Source organism: Bos mutus, chromosome 15 (genome assembly GCF_027580195.1).
Source record: "Bos mutus isolate GX-2022 chromosome 15, NWIPB_WYAK_1.1, whole genome shotgun sequence".
Classification (NCBI taxonomy): domain Eukaryota; kingdom Metazoa; phylum Chordata; class Mammalia; order Artiodactyla; family Bovidae; genus Bos; species Bos mutus.
The window spans coordinates 18,331,491-18,351,026 of NC_091631.1; the positions used below are offsets into that span (position 1 = coordinate 18,331,491).

The 19,536-nt window shown below is 35.9% G+C and overlaps 1 protein-coding gene across 4 annotated transcripts in view; it reads right to left on the reverse strand.

The window, feature by feature from the left end:
• The window catches only part of HIPK3 (homeodomain interacting protein kinase 3), an 83,638-nt gene that overhangs the window by 62,645 nt on the left and 1,457 nt on the right, over positions 1-19,536 (reverse strand). Inside the window, exon 1 of one of the 4 annotated variants that reach the window (XM_070383583.1) lies at positions 19,291-19,531. The exons of 1 other annotated variant lie outside the window; for it this stretch is intronic. Coding sequence is in view for 2 of the 3 variants with exons in the window: in XM_070383581.1 (XP_070239682.1) it covers positions 18,455-18,497 (43 nt within the window). In the remaining variant the exon portion in view is untranslated. Of the gene's footprint in view, positions 1-18,454; positions 19,009-19,290; positions 19,532-19,536 lie in introns of those variants that run through there. 2 more of the 4 variants (XM_070383581.1, XM_005890883.3) reach the window with 2 other exon arrangements.

Genomic DNA, 19,536 nt, shown 5'->3' on the forward strand with positions numbered 1-19,536 from the left:
GGAGCAGAGATAGAAATACTTTGAACATCTTGCGTGCTCATGTCACTTCAGTCATGTCTGACTCTTCACAACTCAATGGACTGTACCCCTTAGGCTCCTCTGACCATGGGATTCTCCAGGCAAGGATACTGGAGTGGGTTGCCATGTCCTCCTCCAGGGGATCTTCCCGACCCAGGAATCAAACCCGCATCTCCTGAGTCTCCTGCATTGCAGGTGGATTCTTTACCCACTGAGCCAATATGAAAATTCTGGGTCATTTTCTGCCAAACTTAAACATGGTACTATGTAATAAGGTTCTTATTTAAAATATTCTATCAAAAATATATTTAATGCCTTGCATTCTCCTTACTCAACTTTCTTCTTCTACTTGTTCAAACTTCATTAATTTTTTTTCCTTAAACTGTGGTAAAATATACATAACATAAAATTTACCATTTTTAAGTGTACAGCTCAGTGGCATTAAAGTTATTCCCACTATTGTGCAACCATTACCATCATCCATATCCAGAACTTTTTTCCCTCTTCTGAACTAAAATTCTACCCATTAAACAACTGTCCATTGTCCCCTCTCACTAGCCCCTGGCAACCAGCATTCTATACTCTACATCTACAATTCTGACTACCCATGAGTTTAGTTATACATTTATCCTTTTCAGATCAGATGAGATCAGATCAGTCGCTCAGTCGTATCCGACTCTTTGCGACCCCATGAATCGCAGCACGCCAGGCCTCCCTGTCCATCACCAACTCCCGGGGTTCACTGAGACTCACGTCCATCAAGTCAGTGATGACTGGCTTATTCCATTTAGCGTAATGTCCACGAGGTTCATCCATGTTGCAGCATGTGTCAGAATTTTATTTTTAAAGCTAATATCCCACTGATGTTTATGCCATATTTTTATCCATTCAGTCATCTAAAGATACATGGGTTGCTTCTACCTTTCAACTACTGTGAATAATGCTGCTGTGAACATGAATGTACCAACATCTCTGCAAGACTTTGTTATCAGAGTCTTATACTACTGCTGCATTCTTCACAAAGTCTAGCACAGAGTTAAACGAATAGACTCAAGGTGTTCTACAGTTTCACACATTTTCACTTATTTTTTTATATGATATTGCAAACACTAGTTTTATCACAACTCTAATTTTTGTACAAATGACTGATTCATTAGGTCTGACAAAGAGATCAAATGAGACATAAGTCTTCAAGATAACAATACTGTCTTCTAATCTAGTTTCATGTAAATAATAAATTGTTCCAGTTTGGTTCATGCACAGACTTAAAAGCTTTGTTTTCATAAATATACTTAGAAAAGGTTTCCATTTTTTTCCATTTTTAAAATATTTTCATTCAGAAACATTCTTATGATATTTGTAACTGGACACCATGCAATCAATATCAGAACTTCATTTCTGTTTCAACTGAGAATTCGTCAACATTTTATTGAGGGATAAAAGGACCTTCTTCTTAAGATCTTTAAAGCTGAAGGACAAGATATCAAACATAGAGAAGAATACTAAAGACAAGTATCACACAACTTGACTTAGAGTGACTGAAAAAAGCTATTAACTGCACAACTATTTATTATTGTAATGCCACTTTAACCATCTTATCTTGGATTAGCTCATAAATGTAACTTTAAAATTAATATTAGTTTATTGTATAGATTTTCTAAAACATCACCCCCTGAAATAATTATGATGATACCACAAATGAAAACCTTTTCCAAACACTGTATTATTTGGGCGGAAGTTTGAATTCCTGTTAACTGACCTAATTGTCAACATATATTTCAAATGATATATGAGTTAATAATCTATGAGAGTATTTTAATGTCTAAAAAACTCGCAGAGATTAATTAATTCACATATATCCAGTGAAAAACATGGCCCCAAAAGATACATGCACCCCGGTGTTCACTGCAGCACTGTTTACAATGGCCAAGACACGGAAACAACTTAAATGTCCATCTACAGGAAGGGATAGAGAAGATGCAGTGTATATATATACATATGCACACACATATACACACACACAACGGAATACTACTCAGTCAGTAAAAAGAATGAAATAAGGCCATTTGCAGCAATATAGATGGATCCAGAGAGTGTCATACTGAGAGAAGTTAAGTCATACAGAGAAGGAAAAACATCACATCTCATCCCTTATATGTGGAATCTAAAAAGAAGTGATACAAATGAACTTACTTACAAAACAGAAAGAGACTCACAGAAAACTAACTCACGGTTGCCAGGCGGAAGGGACAGTTAAGGACTTTGGGAAGGTCATGTACACACTGCTATATTTAAAGTGGATAACCAACAAAAACCTGTTGTTTAGCACATGGAACTCTGCTCAATGTTATGTGCCAGCCTGGACGGGAAGGGGGTCTGGGGGAGAATGGATACATGACTATGTATGGCCGAGACCCTTCACTGTTCACCTCAAACTATCACAACACTGTTAACTGGCTACACCCCAATATAAAATATTTTTAGTATTTAAAAAAAATAAAAAATAAGAAGGTAAAAGCACTAATCAAACAAACAAAAACAGGTAAAATAATGTTCACTGCTGCAGAGGAACAAAATTTTGAAGCAACCGTCAGAAAAGGAATGGATATAGTTGTTTTGACTTTTTCATACAACACACAACTGTGGCTTATAGCACAATCATCATATATTTCTGTACTGCAAAAAGAAAACAATTATAAGGTTAAGACACTAAGATACTATCACAATTTCAAAGATGTGAAAACGTGGGGAAAATTGTGCATGTTAGAATGAAAGACATGCAGCAAAGCGAATTAATGTAAATTACACATATCAACATGGATAAATCCCAGAACAATGTAAAACAAGAAACAAGTTGCAGAAAAACATGTATTATTTATTTAAAGTCAATAGCAAACAAACCTATATTGTGTTTTTAGATACATTAAGTATGTGGCAAAAGTATAAAATCATGCACAGAAATTATAACAGGCCAAGAAGAAAGGGAAAAGGAGAGACTTCAACTGCAGGAACGGTTTTGTACCCAGGGTGGCAGCTGCACAGGAACTGGTTCTTTTACTCTCTATACTTTCATAGCCTAAATGTACATTAATTTTAAATACAGAAGGAAAAAAACGTACCAGAGAAGAGGATATCCTCTTTAATTTTAAGAGCTAGAACATATATAACGATTTTAGATATATTTTATTAGCTTATTAGTCAGCCATACACTATTTCATCCCATTTTTTCAATTTTTAAATTTTTCTTTCAATTCAAGTAAAAATATTTAGGAGGAGGAAGATTTAACAATGAAGCATGTTTTTTCATCAATGAGCTCCTTCTGGGAAAAGGCAAACACATGTATACATATAGCTACATTACTAATGAGGGCAGTAACAAGGATATATGGTGCACACAGGTAGCAAAAAAAGGGGATGATTAACCTATGCCTGAAAGAACACAGGATTCACTAAGAAGTTAACCTGAGCTAGATTTTGAAAGATGATGGAAAGAAGTCTGCTACTTAGGAAGGATATTCCAATAGCACAAACCAATAGCTCGTGTAAGAGAAGAGACTAATGAAAAATATGACACATTGGCTTTGTGTGGCTAGAACAGGGGCCCATAAATTACAGTCAGCCAAATTCCACCCAGACTATTTTTGTATGGCCCACAAGCTAAGAATGTCTTTTATATTTTTAAAGGTTTAAAAAAAGAGAAAAAATGCATGCAACCGGGATCATATGCCACTCGTAAAGCCTAAATTATTTCCCATTAAGCCCTTTAAGAAATTTGCCAACCTCTGCTCTAGAACATACTTGCTGCCAGGGGCAGCTGGAGAAAAAGATTCTCTTGAGAAGAAGAAAGACAACTTTAAAAAGAAAATCACAAAGAACTTCATCTTCCATACTAAGAAGCTATGGGTGATGAGGTGTCTCTGAAATGTTTTAAATAGGAAATCAATATAATCATATTTGCACTTTTTTAATCTTATTTGTATTTTAGAAAGATAACTCAGGAAAATTTGTGAACAATAAACTGGAAAGAGACGATAACGGAAATAACAGTTGAAAGACTACCCTAATAATCCAGATAATAGCTGATCAGAGTCTAAGCAAAGGCAGAAGTAATGGAATGAGACACTGCTGATCACCAATAGTGATAGGCGACTAGGAGATAAGAGCCACAGAACTTGGTGAGGAATGAAGGAAGTGTCACAATCATGCTTCTGACTTGAAAAAATGGTAACTAAATGTGAACCAAAAAATTCTTTTAAAGGATAAATGAGAGAGGAAAAACTGAATTCAATTTTAGATACACTGAGTTTGAGGTACCTTAAGACTGAGCCCAATTAAATGCAGATTCTTACAAAAAGGCCTACATTCGAGTAGTTTACTTAGGAAGCTTTCCCATGGGGCACAAGTAAGCGACAAGGGATAATTAGTCAGGAAAGAGGGAAAAGCAATAAATGTAAAGGAATGATGGAATTAAAAATTAACTACTTGGCAACAACCATAATAATTGATTCAAACAAGAATTATCAATGGGTGCAAAAACTAGTGGGTAAGAAAAAGAATGAATATATGTATAACTGAATCACTTTGCTGTATACCTTAAACTAACCCAATGCTGTAAATCAACTATACTCCAATAAAATTAAAAAAAAATGGTGAAAGTTTCAAGAATAACAGGATATTATTCTTGGGAGACAATTCACCATGGATCTCTCATGCTTCTCGGAGTCTTGTAAGCAGGGACACTAAATGCCTTTGTTTCGGAGTCTCTTCTCAAGGATATTTGTATACTGAACAGCCTTGGAAAGTAGAGATAGCGTCTTCCTGAGCAAAGGGCAGGTTGCTTCACGCCAAGATAATGACTCCCTCCTGCACGCATGTCAGGCAGGTTCACTGCCCCTTACAAAAGATTTGAGTTTTCCAAACCTGGGGTGCCACTCCTGCAGTGCAACTCCTCTTGTGCCTGAGTCACCTGGCCCTGTTTGCATCACCCTGTGAGAACTGAGCTGGGGAAACAGAGGAAATACTGACCCACTGACTACTACTATTGCTCAGTAAGTGAGAAATAATAAAGTCCTTTATCTCTTACCTCAGAGTCTGTCTCCTGCAGCAGCCATTCCTAATCTGTTAGTTTGCAAGACCTTTCATAGTTCTTGACAATCACGTATTTTTAAAGTACATTCCCACAAGATACGTATTAATCAAAAAGAAGAAACGGGCAGATGTCACGTTAACCGGGTGATCAATGTTAAAATCTCTAGTAATGGGCTATATCGCCATCAGTGACTCCATGTATGATGTATTGAGAGGAATATATTTCACTGTGCTACTTCTAAGCACAAGAAAACAAACATCCAAGCTGACGGCCATTCTACAAAACAACTAGCAGTATTCTTCAAAATGTCAGTATCAGGAAACAACACAAAGACTGAGAAACTTTCCAGATTACAGAAAACAGATATAAAACAAAACAGCCTTTGCTTTTATGGAAGAGAAATTAGGGGTATATGGACATCAAGTTTGCAACGTACTCTCAAAAAGTTCAGGGGGAAAAAAACCCACAGATATAGAGAGGAAAAGGTAAATGCAAATGGGGTAAAAGTGTTAACATTTGAAGCATCCACGTGAAAAACTACACAGGAATTCTTTGTACTATTCTTGCAAATTTTCTGTAGGTCTGAATTTTTGTCAATTGACAATGCTTTTCTTGCACAAGGCTGCTCTTCAAGCGTTACTCATTTGAGAATGAACTGCTGAATATCTTAGGTATGGCCTCAGTTCAGTTGCCCAGTCATGTCCAACTCTTTGTGACCCCATGAATCGCAGCACACCAGGCCTCCCTGTCTATCACCAACTCCTGGAGTTCACTCAGACTCACGTCCATCGAGTTGGTGATGCCATCCAGCCATTTCATCCTCTGTCGTCCCCTTCTCCTCCTGCCCCTAATCCCTCCCAGCATCAGTCTTTTCCAATGAGTCAACTCTTCGCATGAGGTAGTCAAAGTATTGGACCTTCAGCTTCAGCATCAGTCCTTCCAACGAACACCCACGACTGATCACCTTTAGAATGGACTGGTTGGATCTCCTTGCAGTCCAAAGGACTCTCAAGAGTCTTCTCCAACACCACAGTTCAAAAGCATCAATTCTTCGGCGCTCAGTTTTCTTCACAGTCCAACTCTCACATCCATACATGACCACTGGAAAAACCTTGACTAGACGAACCTTTGCTGGCAAAGTAATGTCTCTGCTTTTGAACATGCTATCTAGGTTGGTCATAACTTTCCTTCCAAGAAGTAAGCGTCTTTTAATTTCATGGCTGCAGTCACCATTTGCAGTGATTTTGGAGCCCCAAAAAATTAAGTCTGACACTGTTTCCACTGTTTCCCCATCTATTTCCCATGAAGTGATGGGACCAGATATCATGATATTAGTTTTCTGAATGTTGAGCTTTAAGCCAACTTTTTCACTCTTTCACTTTCATCAAGAGGCTTTTTAGTTCCTCTTCACTTTCTCCCATAAGGGTGGTGTCATCTGCATACCTGAGGTTATCAATATTTCTCCCGGCATCTTGATTCCAGCTTGTGCTTCTTCCAGTCCAGCGTTTCTCATGATGTACTCTGCATATAAGTTAAATAAGCAGGGTGACAATATACAGCCTTGACGTACTCCTTTTCCTATTTGGAACCAGTCTGTTGTTCCATGTCCAGTTCTAACTATTGCTTCCTGACCTGCATATAGGTTTCTCAAGAGGCACGTCAGGTGGTCTGGTATTCCCATCTCTTTCAGACTTTTCCACAGTTTATTGTGATCCACACAGTCAAAGGCTTTGGCATAGTCAATAAAGCAGAAATCGATGTTTTTCTGGAACACTCTTGCTTTTTTGATGATCCAGCGGATGTTGTCAATTTGATCTCTGGTTCCTCTGCCTTTCCTAAAACCAGCTTGAACATCTGGAAGTTCACGGTTTACTTGCTGAATCCTGGGTTGGAAAATTCTGAGCATTACTTTACTAGCGTATGGCCTAGATCACCTAGAATTGTCAGGCACAGAGCAAGTCCCTGGGATCATGTGCCCCCATTAATAAAAAAGTATTCATAAGCAGTGACAGGAAATCTTTTCATTAAAATATATTACTTAATTCACACTTGCTTTTCAAGCTTTGGGTCATTATGTAACTTCTTCATTCAACAGAGACTAAAACTATTTAGTATTTCACTATGTGGTCCAATAAATTGACAATAAAAGAGTCTTTTTATTCTTCAAAAACCTTCTAAACAAGGTTCTACAACAGGAATTAGAAAATCAAACTATATGACTAGCAATATTTAGTCAATAAAAAGTAGTATCTAGTCACGCTTTCATTTTTCAATTACTTTGTTTAAAGTACATATTTATAAAAAACAAAACAAGTCTTCTTAAAAATAAAAGACAGGGTATGCCAGAAAATAAGTTTTCAGTGTGAATAGTAAGTTTAACTCTTCACTGGCCATTTTTAATATCTATATTATTAAAGAGGTCACTGTGCCTATTATATCCAGGAGATTACTGATGCTAAAATATTTCATGTAAGAAAATGCATATACATGAACCACTTCAAATTGTAAAGCTTCATAAAATAAACCTGCTGTCTCAGGTACCTACAAAACATTTATTTGAAAACACTAAAGTCTTGGGTATTTTCCAGCAGTATTGTGAACAAAGCATCTAGGGAATGTGTTGACTATAACACAAATCAGCATGTTAAATAACAAGCTTCATCTGACTTAGCAAAACATTCCAACTTTTGGAACAGAAAGTGATCCGGTGGACATTTCAAAGCTGCTAGAATTCACCCTGCCAATACAAGTCTTTAGAAAGGCTAGAAGAGAGTTAATGAAAAACAGTATTTAAGAACTACATTTTCTAAAGCATATAAATCTCTAGATTTTTTTGAAGCTATGTAAAAATCAAAACTCAGAAATGGAAATATTGACAGAAAAGCTGACTAAAAGTGAAAAGTTCCTCTGAAGAACTCTTTTTATTGAAATAAACTTTAAGATTCATAATTCAAATCTAGTTTATAAAACAAGTACAAAAGAAAATTTCCTTAAATTCATCACACAATATCTACTAATGCCAGTACCTACCAATGGATTATTAGAAAAATTAAACAGCCTTACATCTTTAGGTTATGAATAAAATAACTCTTTTCTAGAAAGCCAAATGAATTGTTTTCTACTTTGTAGGAAAGTCTGTCCCAAAAGAATCACTACAAAACTTTTCTTATTAAAACAAAAATCCATGTAACCAACTGTTAAAGCATGAATATCTCCTAACCTAAAACACCTCTGAAACAATTCAGAGGAAGGTGAATCATAGATTAATAATTTGATCAAACATCCACTGCTGATCAACCAAAATAAAGAAAAAAAAATGCTGCTGACAAGTTAAGACTTTTATAAGAGATAAGAGTTCAAAGTTCTAAATGAACATTTATAGAATTAAAGGTCAAGTTCTACAAAAATTTTCTAAATTATGGGCTATGCTAAATAAACAGTTTTAAGATTCTCTTTCTGTACAGTGTTCTTCATACATAACTAAGAGTACTATCACTCAAGAGTTATATATACTACATGAGCTGCAAGTCTAAAAACTAGTGTGAAGTGAGAACAGTAGCTGCCCACCACCATGCACACACTAATAACAGTTTTGTATTTCTAAGAGCTGAAGAGACAAATATTTACAGTTGCATAAGCTTGATTTTAGTACTTTTGGTTTTGAAAAATCTTTATGAAAGACATTTTAGGGCTTGAAAAAATAAACTGGAACAAAAAAGTCAATTCCTTGTTCTTTCCAAATTATGTTAAGACCCTGTATGTTCCTGATGTGACCTACACTGCTAAATTCATAGTTTTTTTTCTCCCTATAATTATGTTCTCTCTCTTCATAGCTGGTTGCCAGATAAGCCATTTTATAGAAAAGTCCTTTTTGAGGAATTTAGTGAAGTACCTTCAAATACTTTTCTAAGTAAAGAAACTTTAGTTTCAAATTTTAAATGTCATATACATCTTGTGAAGATGATCTTTCACCATGGCATCAGGAAATCCTGCGCTTCTGGAATCTCTATGGTATCAAGTGAGAAACAATAGAAGGAACAGAAATGAGACTATATTAAGAAAAACAAAGATCTCACTCTTATTCTCATGACAAATTTGAGGAAGAGGACAGGGCAGAAATTTACAATGGATATCCTTAAGAAAGCCAGAAAAAAAACTAAAGAACAAAGCAATTCATAAAGCCCTACAGAGGAAAAACAATCAGCTTCTCAAAAGTACTCTTAGAGGACGCTGGATTCTTAGAACTATTACAACTGCTTCTGTTTGGCTCTGACTACCTCTAACCACTAACTTCTTAAAGTGACACGTTGTTGGGCTGCATGTAATAAGCTGTGAACTAAAACTGCAGATTTATATCCATTTGGCAAGGGTCACATAAACATTTATTTCTTCCACAACAAGCTCACAGAAACATTGAAAAAAATGTGTTATATCAGTGTAAAAAGCCACACTGTCATATAGGATACCATATAACTATATGTATCAGAATTATAATGATAAGAAAAACTCAAGATTTATCTGGCTAAAGAGTTTTCTTAACAACACTAATGCATTAAAAGATAAAAACATGATTAAGAAAGTTTAATTCAAAAAATGTTTAATTCAAAGAAACAGACTCACAAATATAACAGACTTGTGGTTGTTAAGTGGGCAGGGGCAATGAATTGAGAGTGGGGACTGCAGTGCAAACTATTACACATAGCATTGGTAAACAGAAAGGTCCTACTATATACCACAGGGTATACAGTATATTCAACATCTATATTCAATATCCTATAATAAATCATAACGGAAAATATGAAAAAATATATATATGTATATATATACGTATAAACAAATCATTTTGCTATACATCAGAATTAACACAACACTGTTCATCAACTATACTTCAATAAAATAAATTTTTTAAAAAAGAAAGTAATTCAGATTGAAGTTTCTGTAATATCTAACACATTTTTGCCTAAATAATTTATTTTATTTATTTTTGGCTGTGCTAAAACGAGCAGGGGCTACTCTCCTTTGCATTGGGCAGGCTTCTTATTTGCAGTGGCTTTTGTTGTGGAGTACAGGCTTGAGGAAAGCTGGCTTCCCTGGCTGCAGCACATGGGCTCAAAAGTCGCGTTTCCCAAGCTCTAGAGCACAAGCTCAATAGCTGTGGCCAAGGGGCTGAGTTGCTCTGCTGCATGTGGGATCTTCCTGGATCAGGGATCAAACTTGAGTCTCCTGTAAAGGTGCACGGATTCTTTACCACTGAACCACCAGGAAAGCCCCCTAATTTTTAAGTTCAAAATTAAGGCTAGCTACTGATTCCATGGCATAAAACAAAAACACACTAAATCATTTGAAAATGACCACAAAGTAGTTATAGCTTACTGATGAGAAATTTATCCTCCAGATAATAACTAAAAATTTCTTATTGGCCAAAACTGACCTCATGCCATTTTTCAGGTAATTGCGTAAGAGGCTAGATAGAATCTCAGATGTAAAACTAATGATTACATATTAACTATACACGATGAATATGCCAAAATGGTCATATTACAACGTTATAACTTAAATGTTATTTATTCATAGAAGCCTTGCAAATTCAAAGAGTAGAAATTATCACTAAGCCTTATCGTTACTTGAAATCAGATGGCTAGAATGAGTGGACTAATCTGTGACATTTAACATTTTGCACAAAAGCATTTCCTTCAGTCATTCTAATGTATGCTTTATTACATGCTTATAATCATAATACATGTATAACCTGATGTCAATTTGTTCTCTTACAGGATATCTTTACTCTTATTTTAAACAGCAGCATAATATTCTACCACATATGCATATCTAAGTTGCTAGACTGCTTTTTTTCCAGTTTTTTCACATTTATAAAGTTGTAAATATTTTCATATAGCTTTTATACATACTTTATTTTCTTAATATGAATTTCCAAAAAAGAGACTTGATAAAAACTGAAAGATTTTGTTTTGCAAAGCACAGTTTTGGCTGTGTGTCTTGTTTTTAGTAGTATTTTTTTTAATGCACTCATCAGAAAAAAAAATAGTTTAAGACTTAAAGTTTCAAACATTAAAACCACAATAGAAAATGAATATGAATACCAAAAAGGAAATGCAGAAAAAGGAACAAATTTGGAAATAAGATTATCAATTAAGTTTGAGCTACCTGTACAGGAAAAATAGGGAGTTCAGGAGACAATTCAGAAGATGAGCTACAAGAAGCTCAGAACTGAATAGTGACTGGACGCAATCATCTGGAGGGATACACAAACCATGAATAAGAGAAAACTACTGGAGAGCTTAGTGGGAGTAACTTCACTAGAGTGGCATGGACAGAGAGCTACAATGTCAAGTAGAGGCTAGAGTACACATAAAGGAATGCGGAAGAAATAGAGTAGGGAAGATAGGTCCACAGACCTGTGGAGGCACAATTAAAAGATGCCTGTTTAAGGCTGAAGAAAAGAGGTCAAGAAAAAGAGAGAGACTGAAGTTACTGGATAGGTTCAAGATGCTGAAAAACATTTTAGGATGAAATCCACAAAAGAGAATAGGGAGTAGTCTTGGAGGAAAAGAGGTATTTCTTTTCTTGAGAGAGTAGTAGAAAAACAACATGGGTAATGGTATAAGTTATACTCTGAAGTAAAGGGTTGGAAATCTGCAGAAAGTTGATATCTGTTTGACCTCTACCTAAGAAACAAACTCACTTGCTAGAATTAAGAAGGTGAGGGGAAAAGTAGTGTTTTGAGAAGTCAAATGGGTCTTTGATACATTCACAATTGCTTCGTCAGGTACCAGTCAAGCTACTCAATAAAGTATGCCAGTATTTGACTACTTTTATGGTTTATGACTACTTTTATTGGAGAAGGAAATGGCAACCCATTCCAGTACTCTAGGCTGGAAAAATCCCATGGACGGAGGAGCCTGCTAGACTACAGTCCATGGGGTCACAAAAGTTGGAGATGACTGAGTGACTTCACTATCACACTATCAATGATAATTATATTTGACTCCCCAATGTCAAGCAGGCAGTTGAGGAGATATAAAAACCTTTGAGACATGGTCTCTGACCAAAGAACAGTTTAGATATGATTTTATATTTTTTTAATGTAACCTTTCCCCTACAATGGAATACATTGTTATTTTATAAAAATAGGTTATAAATTGAGGTATTTCATTTTCTTCCAATCAGATAATAGGAAACAATTTCAAGCTAGATATACCTTCAGATATGAGATATTTTTAAAGTGATTTTGCAAGTTTCAAAGCAGCCACTAGAAATACTTCCAGCACTGTCACACTAGGCTTAGGGCAACTGACAAGGCAAGCATTCCAACTATTTTCTACTCAAAAGCTATTAAGAAACCAATTATGCTATAGTCCCTAACACTCTGAGTAGGTTTCCATACAGAAAACAGTTTTAGAGAATTCCCTGGTAGTCCAGGGGTTAGGACTCACAACTTTCACTGCGGGGGCCTGGGTTCAATCCATAGTCGGGGAACTAAGATCCTGCAAGATATACAGTGTGGCCAAAAAGAAAACGAATCCCATTTTAAATACACATGTATAAAATATCAAAATGTTACCAAATTGTCAAAGTTCATTAAGAATTTATCATACACAATCGTAATAGGAGAAACACAATACAACACTTGCCTTTTGCATGACTAGTTTTAAGGACCTCAACATAAGACAGACTTGATTTACACAAATTAAGTACACAAATAATATCCCTTCTGAAGAGTGGTTTCAAAATGAGTTATAGCCAGAAATTTCAATATTTTTAAAAGTACCTTAAAATGAAATTAAAAGATGCTTACTCCTTGGAAGGAAAGTTATGACCAACCTAGACAGCATATTCAAAAGCAGAGATATTACTTTGCCAACAAAGGTCCGTCTAGTCAAGGCTATGGTTTTTCCAGTGGTCATGTATGGATGTGAGAGTTGGACTGTGAAGAAAGTTGAGCGCCAAAGAATTGATGCTTTTGAACTGTGGTGTTGGAGAAGACTCTTGAGAGTCTCTTGGACTGCAAGAAGATCCAACCAGTCCATTCTAAAGGAAATCAGCCCTGGGTGTTCTTTGGAAGGAATGATGCTAAAGCTGAAACTCCAGTACTTTGGCCACCTCATGCGAAGAGTTGACTCATTGGTAAAGTCTCTGATGCTGGGAGGGATTGGGGGCAGGAGGAAAAGGGGACAACAGAGGATGAGATGGCTGGATGGCATCACCGACTCGATGGACGTGAGTTTGAGTGAACTCCAGGAGTTGGTGATGGACAGGGAGGCCTGGCGTGCTGCAATTCATGGAGTCACAAAGAGTCGGACACGACTGAGCGACTGAACTGAACTGAACTGACTGAAAACGAAATTCTATCTGTACCCAGTTTTCACCTGTTTTCTTCCCACAGATGGCATAAGAATAAGATTTGGAGAGCCCTACTCCAAACTGAGAAAGTAATAATATAATTAGAAGAGGCAATCTTTTAATAACTTGCTCAGGCAATACAAGAATGGGGCAAGTCCAGAATGAAACACTAGAGAATAAGAGAATGAGATTAACCGTATTTGAGAAATGACCCTCTCCTTCATTTAAATTAACATACGCATGTCTCCATAAGGCAATGAAAGCAATTACACTACTCAACCGCTTCCCTGGTGGCTCAATGATAAACAACCCGCCTGCCAATGCAGGAAACGCAAGTTTAATACCTAGGTTGGGAAGATTCCCCGGATGAGGAAATGACAACCCACTCCTGTATTCTTGCCCGGAAAATCCCATGGATAGAGAAACCTGGTAGGCTACAGTTTACGGGTCACATAATAGTTGGACACGACTTAGCGACTAAATAACACAACACATCTCTGTTAGGCAATATAAGGCTATTATACTACTAAATTGGCTAGACTTGACGGAAAGATTATCACAAAAATAAAATTCATAGAATCTACTTCCTCAAAGCAGAGATTATCATGTCTTACTCTTCATCCATAGACAGTAATTTGCAGTTAATGGGCACTCAAACATGTACTAATTTTCAATACTTATTTATCATTGTTTTACCTATCATAATAAAATTTCATTTATTTGTGGTCAGAGTCAATGATCCAGCTACAAAAAAAGATTTAAAGTATACTAACCCGATTAAAAACCTAATACTTTTGAACCCAATACTACTCTTATCTAACTTAAAATATAAAACTATAACTCATATACTATAGAGATACCTGTACTGTCTCCACTGAAACTGGCCCAAAACATGTTTTGAGAATGTAGTGAAAAACAGCATCATAGCTATAGGCTATCTAGCACATAACCTCTAATTTTCATTGTGGTTTTATGTCACTGTACCCTATTTAATCTCATTAAAAGTTACAATAAATTACAGATTTAAAGTCCTCAGAAGTATTATACTCTTTAAAAAAAAATGTCTCTAGAAAGTCGGGTTCAATTTTCAGTGTTATCAGTCCATCTAACTTATTAACTATGTAAGACCGAGCATTATTTATCTAAAGTAGCATCGTTTACCAGACCTACAAGACTCTTGATGTATTATTAAACAGGTAACACACAGTCAATATATACGGTAATGAAGTTTTTACGCCTTTAAAATAATAGCTTTATAGGGGAGGAAACATTTTTTAAACAAGTTATTTTCTGCAAAGTTTACCTTCTGTTTTTCAAAAACTGTAACATTTTATTTATGAACAATATGCAACAAAGCAAGAAGAAATTAAAGAGTTTGAAGTTAATATAAATGCTGTTTTAGTAAATCAAATACTTTTTAAAATTTCTAAAATGGATTAACTGGCTAGTCAAATACTAGCCAATTAATAAGCCAAGCTTTATATTTTCTATCAAATCCTAAAGACAATTTCCTGGTAATCCATATGTAATCAAATATAATTTATAATGATTACAAAATTTTAAAAGAGGGAGAGAATGATTCATAGTCTGCTGATTTGATTATTTCAATATCTATCAAACTTAAAACAATTTTTTTCCAATGAGAAAAGGTACTCCAGCATTAATAATTACACGAAAAAGAACTAAATCTGACCACCCTTGGCAATCTCTTATTTTGAATGTGACCAAAGAGTTATACTAAATAACCAGTTTTTCACAATTTAGATGCTCACTTCCCTAGTGGCTCAGACTGTAAAGAGACTGCCCGCATTGGAGGAGACCCAGGTTCGATTCCCTCTGGAGAAGGAAATGGCAACCCACTCCAATATTCTTGCCTGGAAAATCCAATGGATGGAGGAGACTGGCTGACTACAGTTCATGAGGTCGCAGAATCGGACACGACTGAGTAACTTCACTTCACTTAGATCAAGGAAAAGGTATAGTTTAGAGGAGCCAAGTACTATTTTTCCCTATTCCACAAACAAGGTGTAACCACCTTTTCATTTAAAAAAAACAAAACAAACAAAAAAGACAAAGCAAGAAAGAAAATGCAACATGAAAAAGTATCTGGAAGTCTAATCTTTAAAAGAGATGTTCCTCTTAGAATGTAAAAATGAAACATGTGACAAAGAAGCCTGTGTTTTGAAAAACCTAGATTTGCTTATTAAGTGCACTTCAGTTTTATTTTTAAGGATCTCCAAAAACTAAAAATATTCCCATAAATCAAACTCATCATAATGGCAATATGTTCTCTTCTCGTCACACCTCTAATTTCAAGATAGGCCTGTAACGTTCTTTGTTTTTAAATTGTATAAAAAGTTTATCTTCCCTAAATTATACTTTAAGGAAAATAAATTGGGGGCTGGGGAGGATTTAAAAACTGGTCAAGGATGATAAACATATTATTTCACAAGAATGATCATTCGGCAGGTGCCAATGCCATATTCATAATCTTTCCTCCAAGCTACCACAATATTTCATTGACTTTACAACTAAGAGAACTCTGGTTTCTAGCAACTTGAACATTTAAAACAGATTTCTTAAGTCTCCCAAATCCAATGAAACCCACGCCTCACCATCACCCCCACCACAGCCCAGCTTTCTCTGAAGTATCTCCCCTCTACCTTCCCTACCCCTCAGTCTCCCTTAGGAGTCAAAAATGCTCACTCAGAAAATTAGACAAATTGTTTGGATCAAAATAAAATGCACTTAAGGTAAAAACATATTATCTTGGTTTGTTTCATTTCAAAGACTTTTACATTAGAAAAAGACAGCTTTCAAAGAAAAAAAAAGACAGCTTTCTTGCCATTAACTACTAAATATGAAAGAGAAAAGTAAATCAGCTTAACTGTCCACAAACTATAAATGCCACCCTAAAAATATAGTATTTCCAATACTCATCCAGCTCTTTTAATTTCCACAGGAGTGGTGAGAACAGAAGCTCTAACACCCTAGCATTCAGTGGTATGCTTCAGAATCCAGACAACATGTTGCCTTTATGTAGCGACACATGGCCTAAGTAGCAACTGTGGAGAACAGCCTGATCCACTAAATTGGTCAAGGTCTAATTCAACAAATATTTGGGTAAAATGTGTAACATACATCCTCCAAATATCTGTTCTGTCCTGACAGTGATTAAGATTTTTAAAAAAAGGACAGCTGTGACAAAGCTACAGAAGCAGCGCACTAATATTAAACTGTTCTTCCCCAAATCATTCTTAATTATACCAACCAAACTAAAAGGAGTGGACTTTTGGCTAATCCTAAAATCCTCCACTAATTTAAAACTTCTATTCCAAATCTATAGCCCTATATTCAACTTATAGTGTATGCTTTAACGTATTAGACAAATATATATATATGCATGTGTGTGTGTATATATATAAAATTTTTAAGCAGCTGAATCCAGAATCAGAAAGGACATCTCAAATAACTCATTTAGACTTACATTCGTATTACACAGAAAAGGTTATACCCACCACAAAGGTTTCAGCAAATCGGGGGGAGGGGGGGGAACGAGGGAGCCGGGAGGGGTTCTTTTAAAATAAAATACACTGATAGGTTCCTTGATTTTTACAAAGTTCTAGGGTTTGTCATCAAAAGTAACTTCCAAGTTAAACATACCACACTGGGAGTCTCAACTTCAGACATTAGGAAGCTAGGACAGCTGCAAACACAGAAACTTCACATGAAGATCTCTTTCAGTACCAACAATATTATCATGCAGCAAAGCATCTCATATCCTTTAATAGTTAAGAAGCAAGAATAATTCTGGACAGATACTTTAAATGTGGAAAAATTCAAAGGTCCTTAAAACACCCTTAAATCTAAATAGTGCCATGATATTTTCATCTCCAAATTCAAACATAAAGTTACAATGGAAAACTATATATTTTTAAAGACTTTGAATTAACTAACCCCCAATAATGCAATTCTAATCTACCATATCATCATATTAAGAAAATTAACTTCGAAAGTTACCAGAATAAATTAACATTCAAATGGAAACACTCAAACAAGTATTCCATTCAATGGATGTGAAACAGGATTGGGAAACAGCATTTTAGCACTCTGAAATTTACATTTTCTTCATCTGCCCTTCCATAGAGATGCCCTCAATGTTGATATATCAAATATTTAAAACAAAGCTCAATGAAAAAGTTCATTTGACAGCTGCTGCTATTTTAAGTTGCAAGAAAAAAAGGGGGGGTGGGGCTTTCAATAATCTGCATTCAACAAATACTTACATGCCCTGCCTTACTAGCTACAGAAACCCACCTCTGTAATTTGCACCTTGTTTTATGATACCCATGACAGAACATCCAAAAAATTAAAATAGTATGATCTGAAGCTTCTTTTCAAGCATGTTTACAAGAAGAATTACTCCATAAAAATCATCCACTTTTATGTGACTCTAAAACTCCATGCCCAGAAGCCAATGACTGGTTTATAAGCAAGATAATGACAAGTTCAATGGAAAAGGTATTATGACAGTAAACTAAGACTGGCTCACCAGGTTATGATCTGCCTGCCTAATATGTATGTTTAGCTACTATAGTCAGCAGTGTCCAAATATAAATCTGAAACATTTAATGGCTGGCTCTGTTCAAGAGTTCAAGCTCATTTTATCTTTCTAAAACATAGTTTTAAGCTAACACTCTCCACAAAAAAATTTTTAAATATAGTCCCTAGAGTATAAAAAATTAAGGAGCAAATTAAATTATTCATTTTTCCCATAAATACAAAAAAGAACCGCACACAATGAAATATCCAAAATACAAATGTATCAGCACATCTTTACCTTTACACAAATTAAAAACGTTTCAGAAATGTGAAAAAAAATAAACCTCAACCATTGTATTTCACAAATAAGTACCCTATACTTCACGAATACACCCATAAATATACCAAGAAACAGCTTGTTGATTAAAAAGCACGGAACTTTACCTGGTTGGTACATCTCAATTACTCTTAAGTGGCATGAAGGCATGAGGTAACCAACAAAACTATAAAAACTAATTTTTTTAAAGAAAACAAAAAGGGCCAGTCTTATTTTGTTTACTTAAATCCTAAGTTTAATCATGACCTATCAAAATCTTATCATGGCTCATTGTATAAAATTAGCACCGCACTTGCAAGCATAAGCAGAATTTAGACTTATCAAACATATGGTGAGGCTTGCCTAGCTTCTGAAAAATTGAGAATGCAGGATTAAAATGTTTTTAGTTGGGTAACAAAACTCACCGATCCTGCTTAAAAGTTCTCATCAAAAATTTGATTAAGAGAACCTCTTAAAATTTTATAGCGCCCAGTAATTAAAATTTAGAAATAAACAGAAACGGTTTAAATATAAATCCTTCATCTTCAGAAGTTACAGCTAACAAGCAAATACCTAAAATAGAAAATAATAATAATAATAATAATCACCAAACTACTAAACAGAGGCAAAGGCTGGTTTACCAGCTAACTTTTTTGGCCCTAGACCAGAGAGACATCAAAGTTGACAATGGAATCAACCATGAGCTTTGCCTGTAAACTGGACGATAATCTGAAAAACTTCTCTACTGCTAACAGAAGCTCCTCTTAATGAGAAGCAGAGACCGACAGGTGGAAAAATAAATTCTAACAGGGCAGCAAGAGGTTGTGAAAACACGGTTCAAGGACTGAACGTGTTGTGACTGCTCTGTAACAGGTCCAAGGTAATTTACGCACACACCCTTCAGCGCAATTCCTCAAGCAGAGATAAGACTGGGAAACAACAGGCTTCGCCGAGAGCTACATACCATGTTAAAACAGCCGTCTCCCTCCCGACAGGAAAACAGACATTCTCTCCTCCGAAGTCTTTCCGCGAGTTCTCCCAGCGCCGCGAAGGGAAGCGGGCGGCCGCCACCGTAACGAGAGACGCCGGCAACAGACCTGCCGCGCGGCCGCCACGCCTTCCTCCGGCCGCGGCGGGGGACGCGGAGCGGCGGATCACATTTCTCCTCCCCAACAATCACACGCACTCACGTCCCTCGAGTTGACACCCT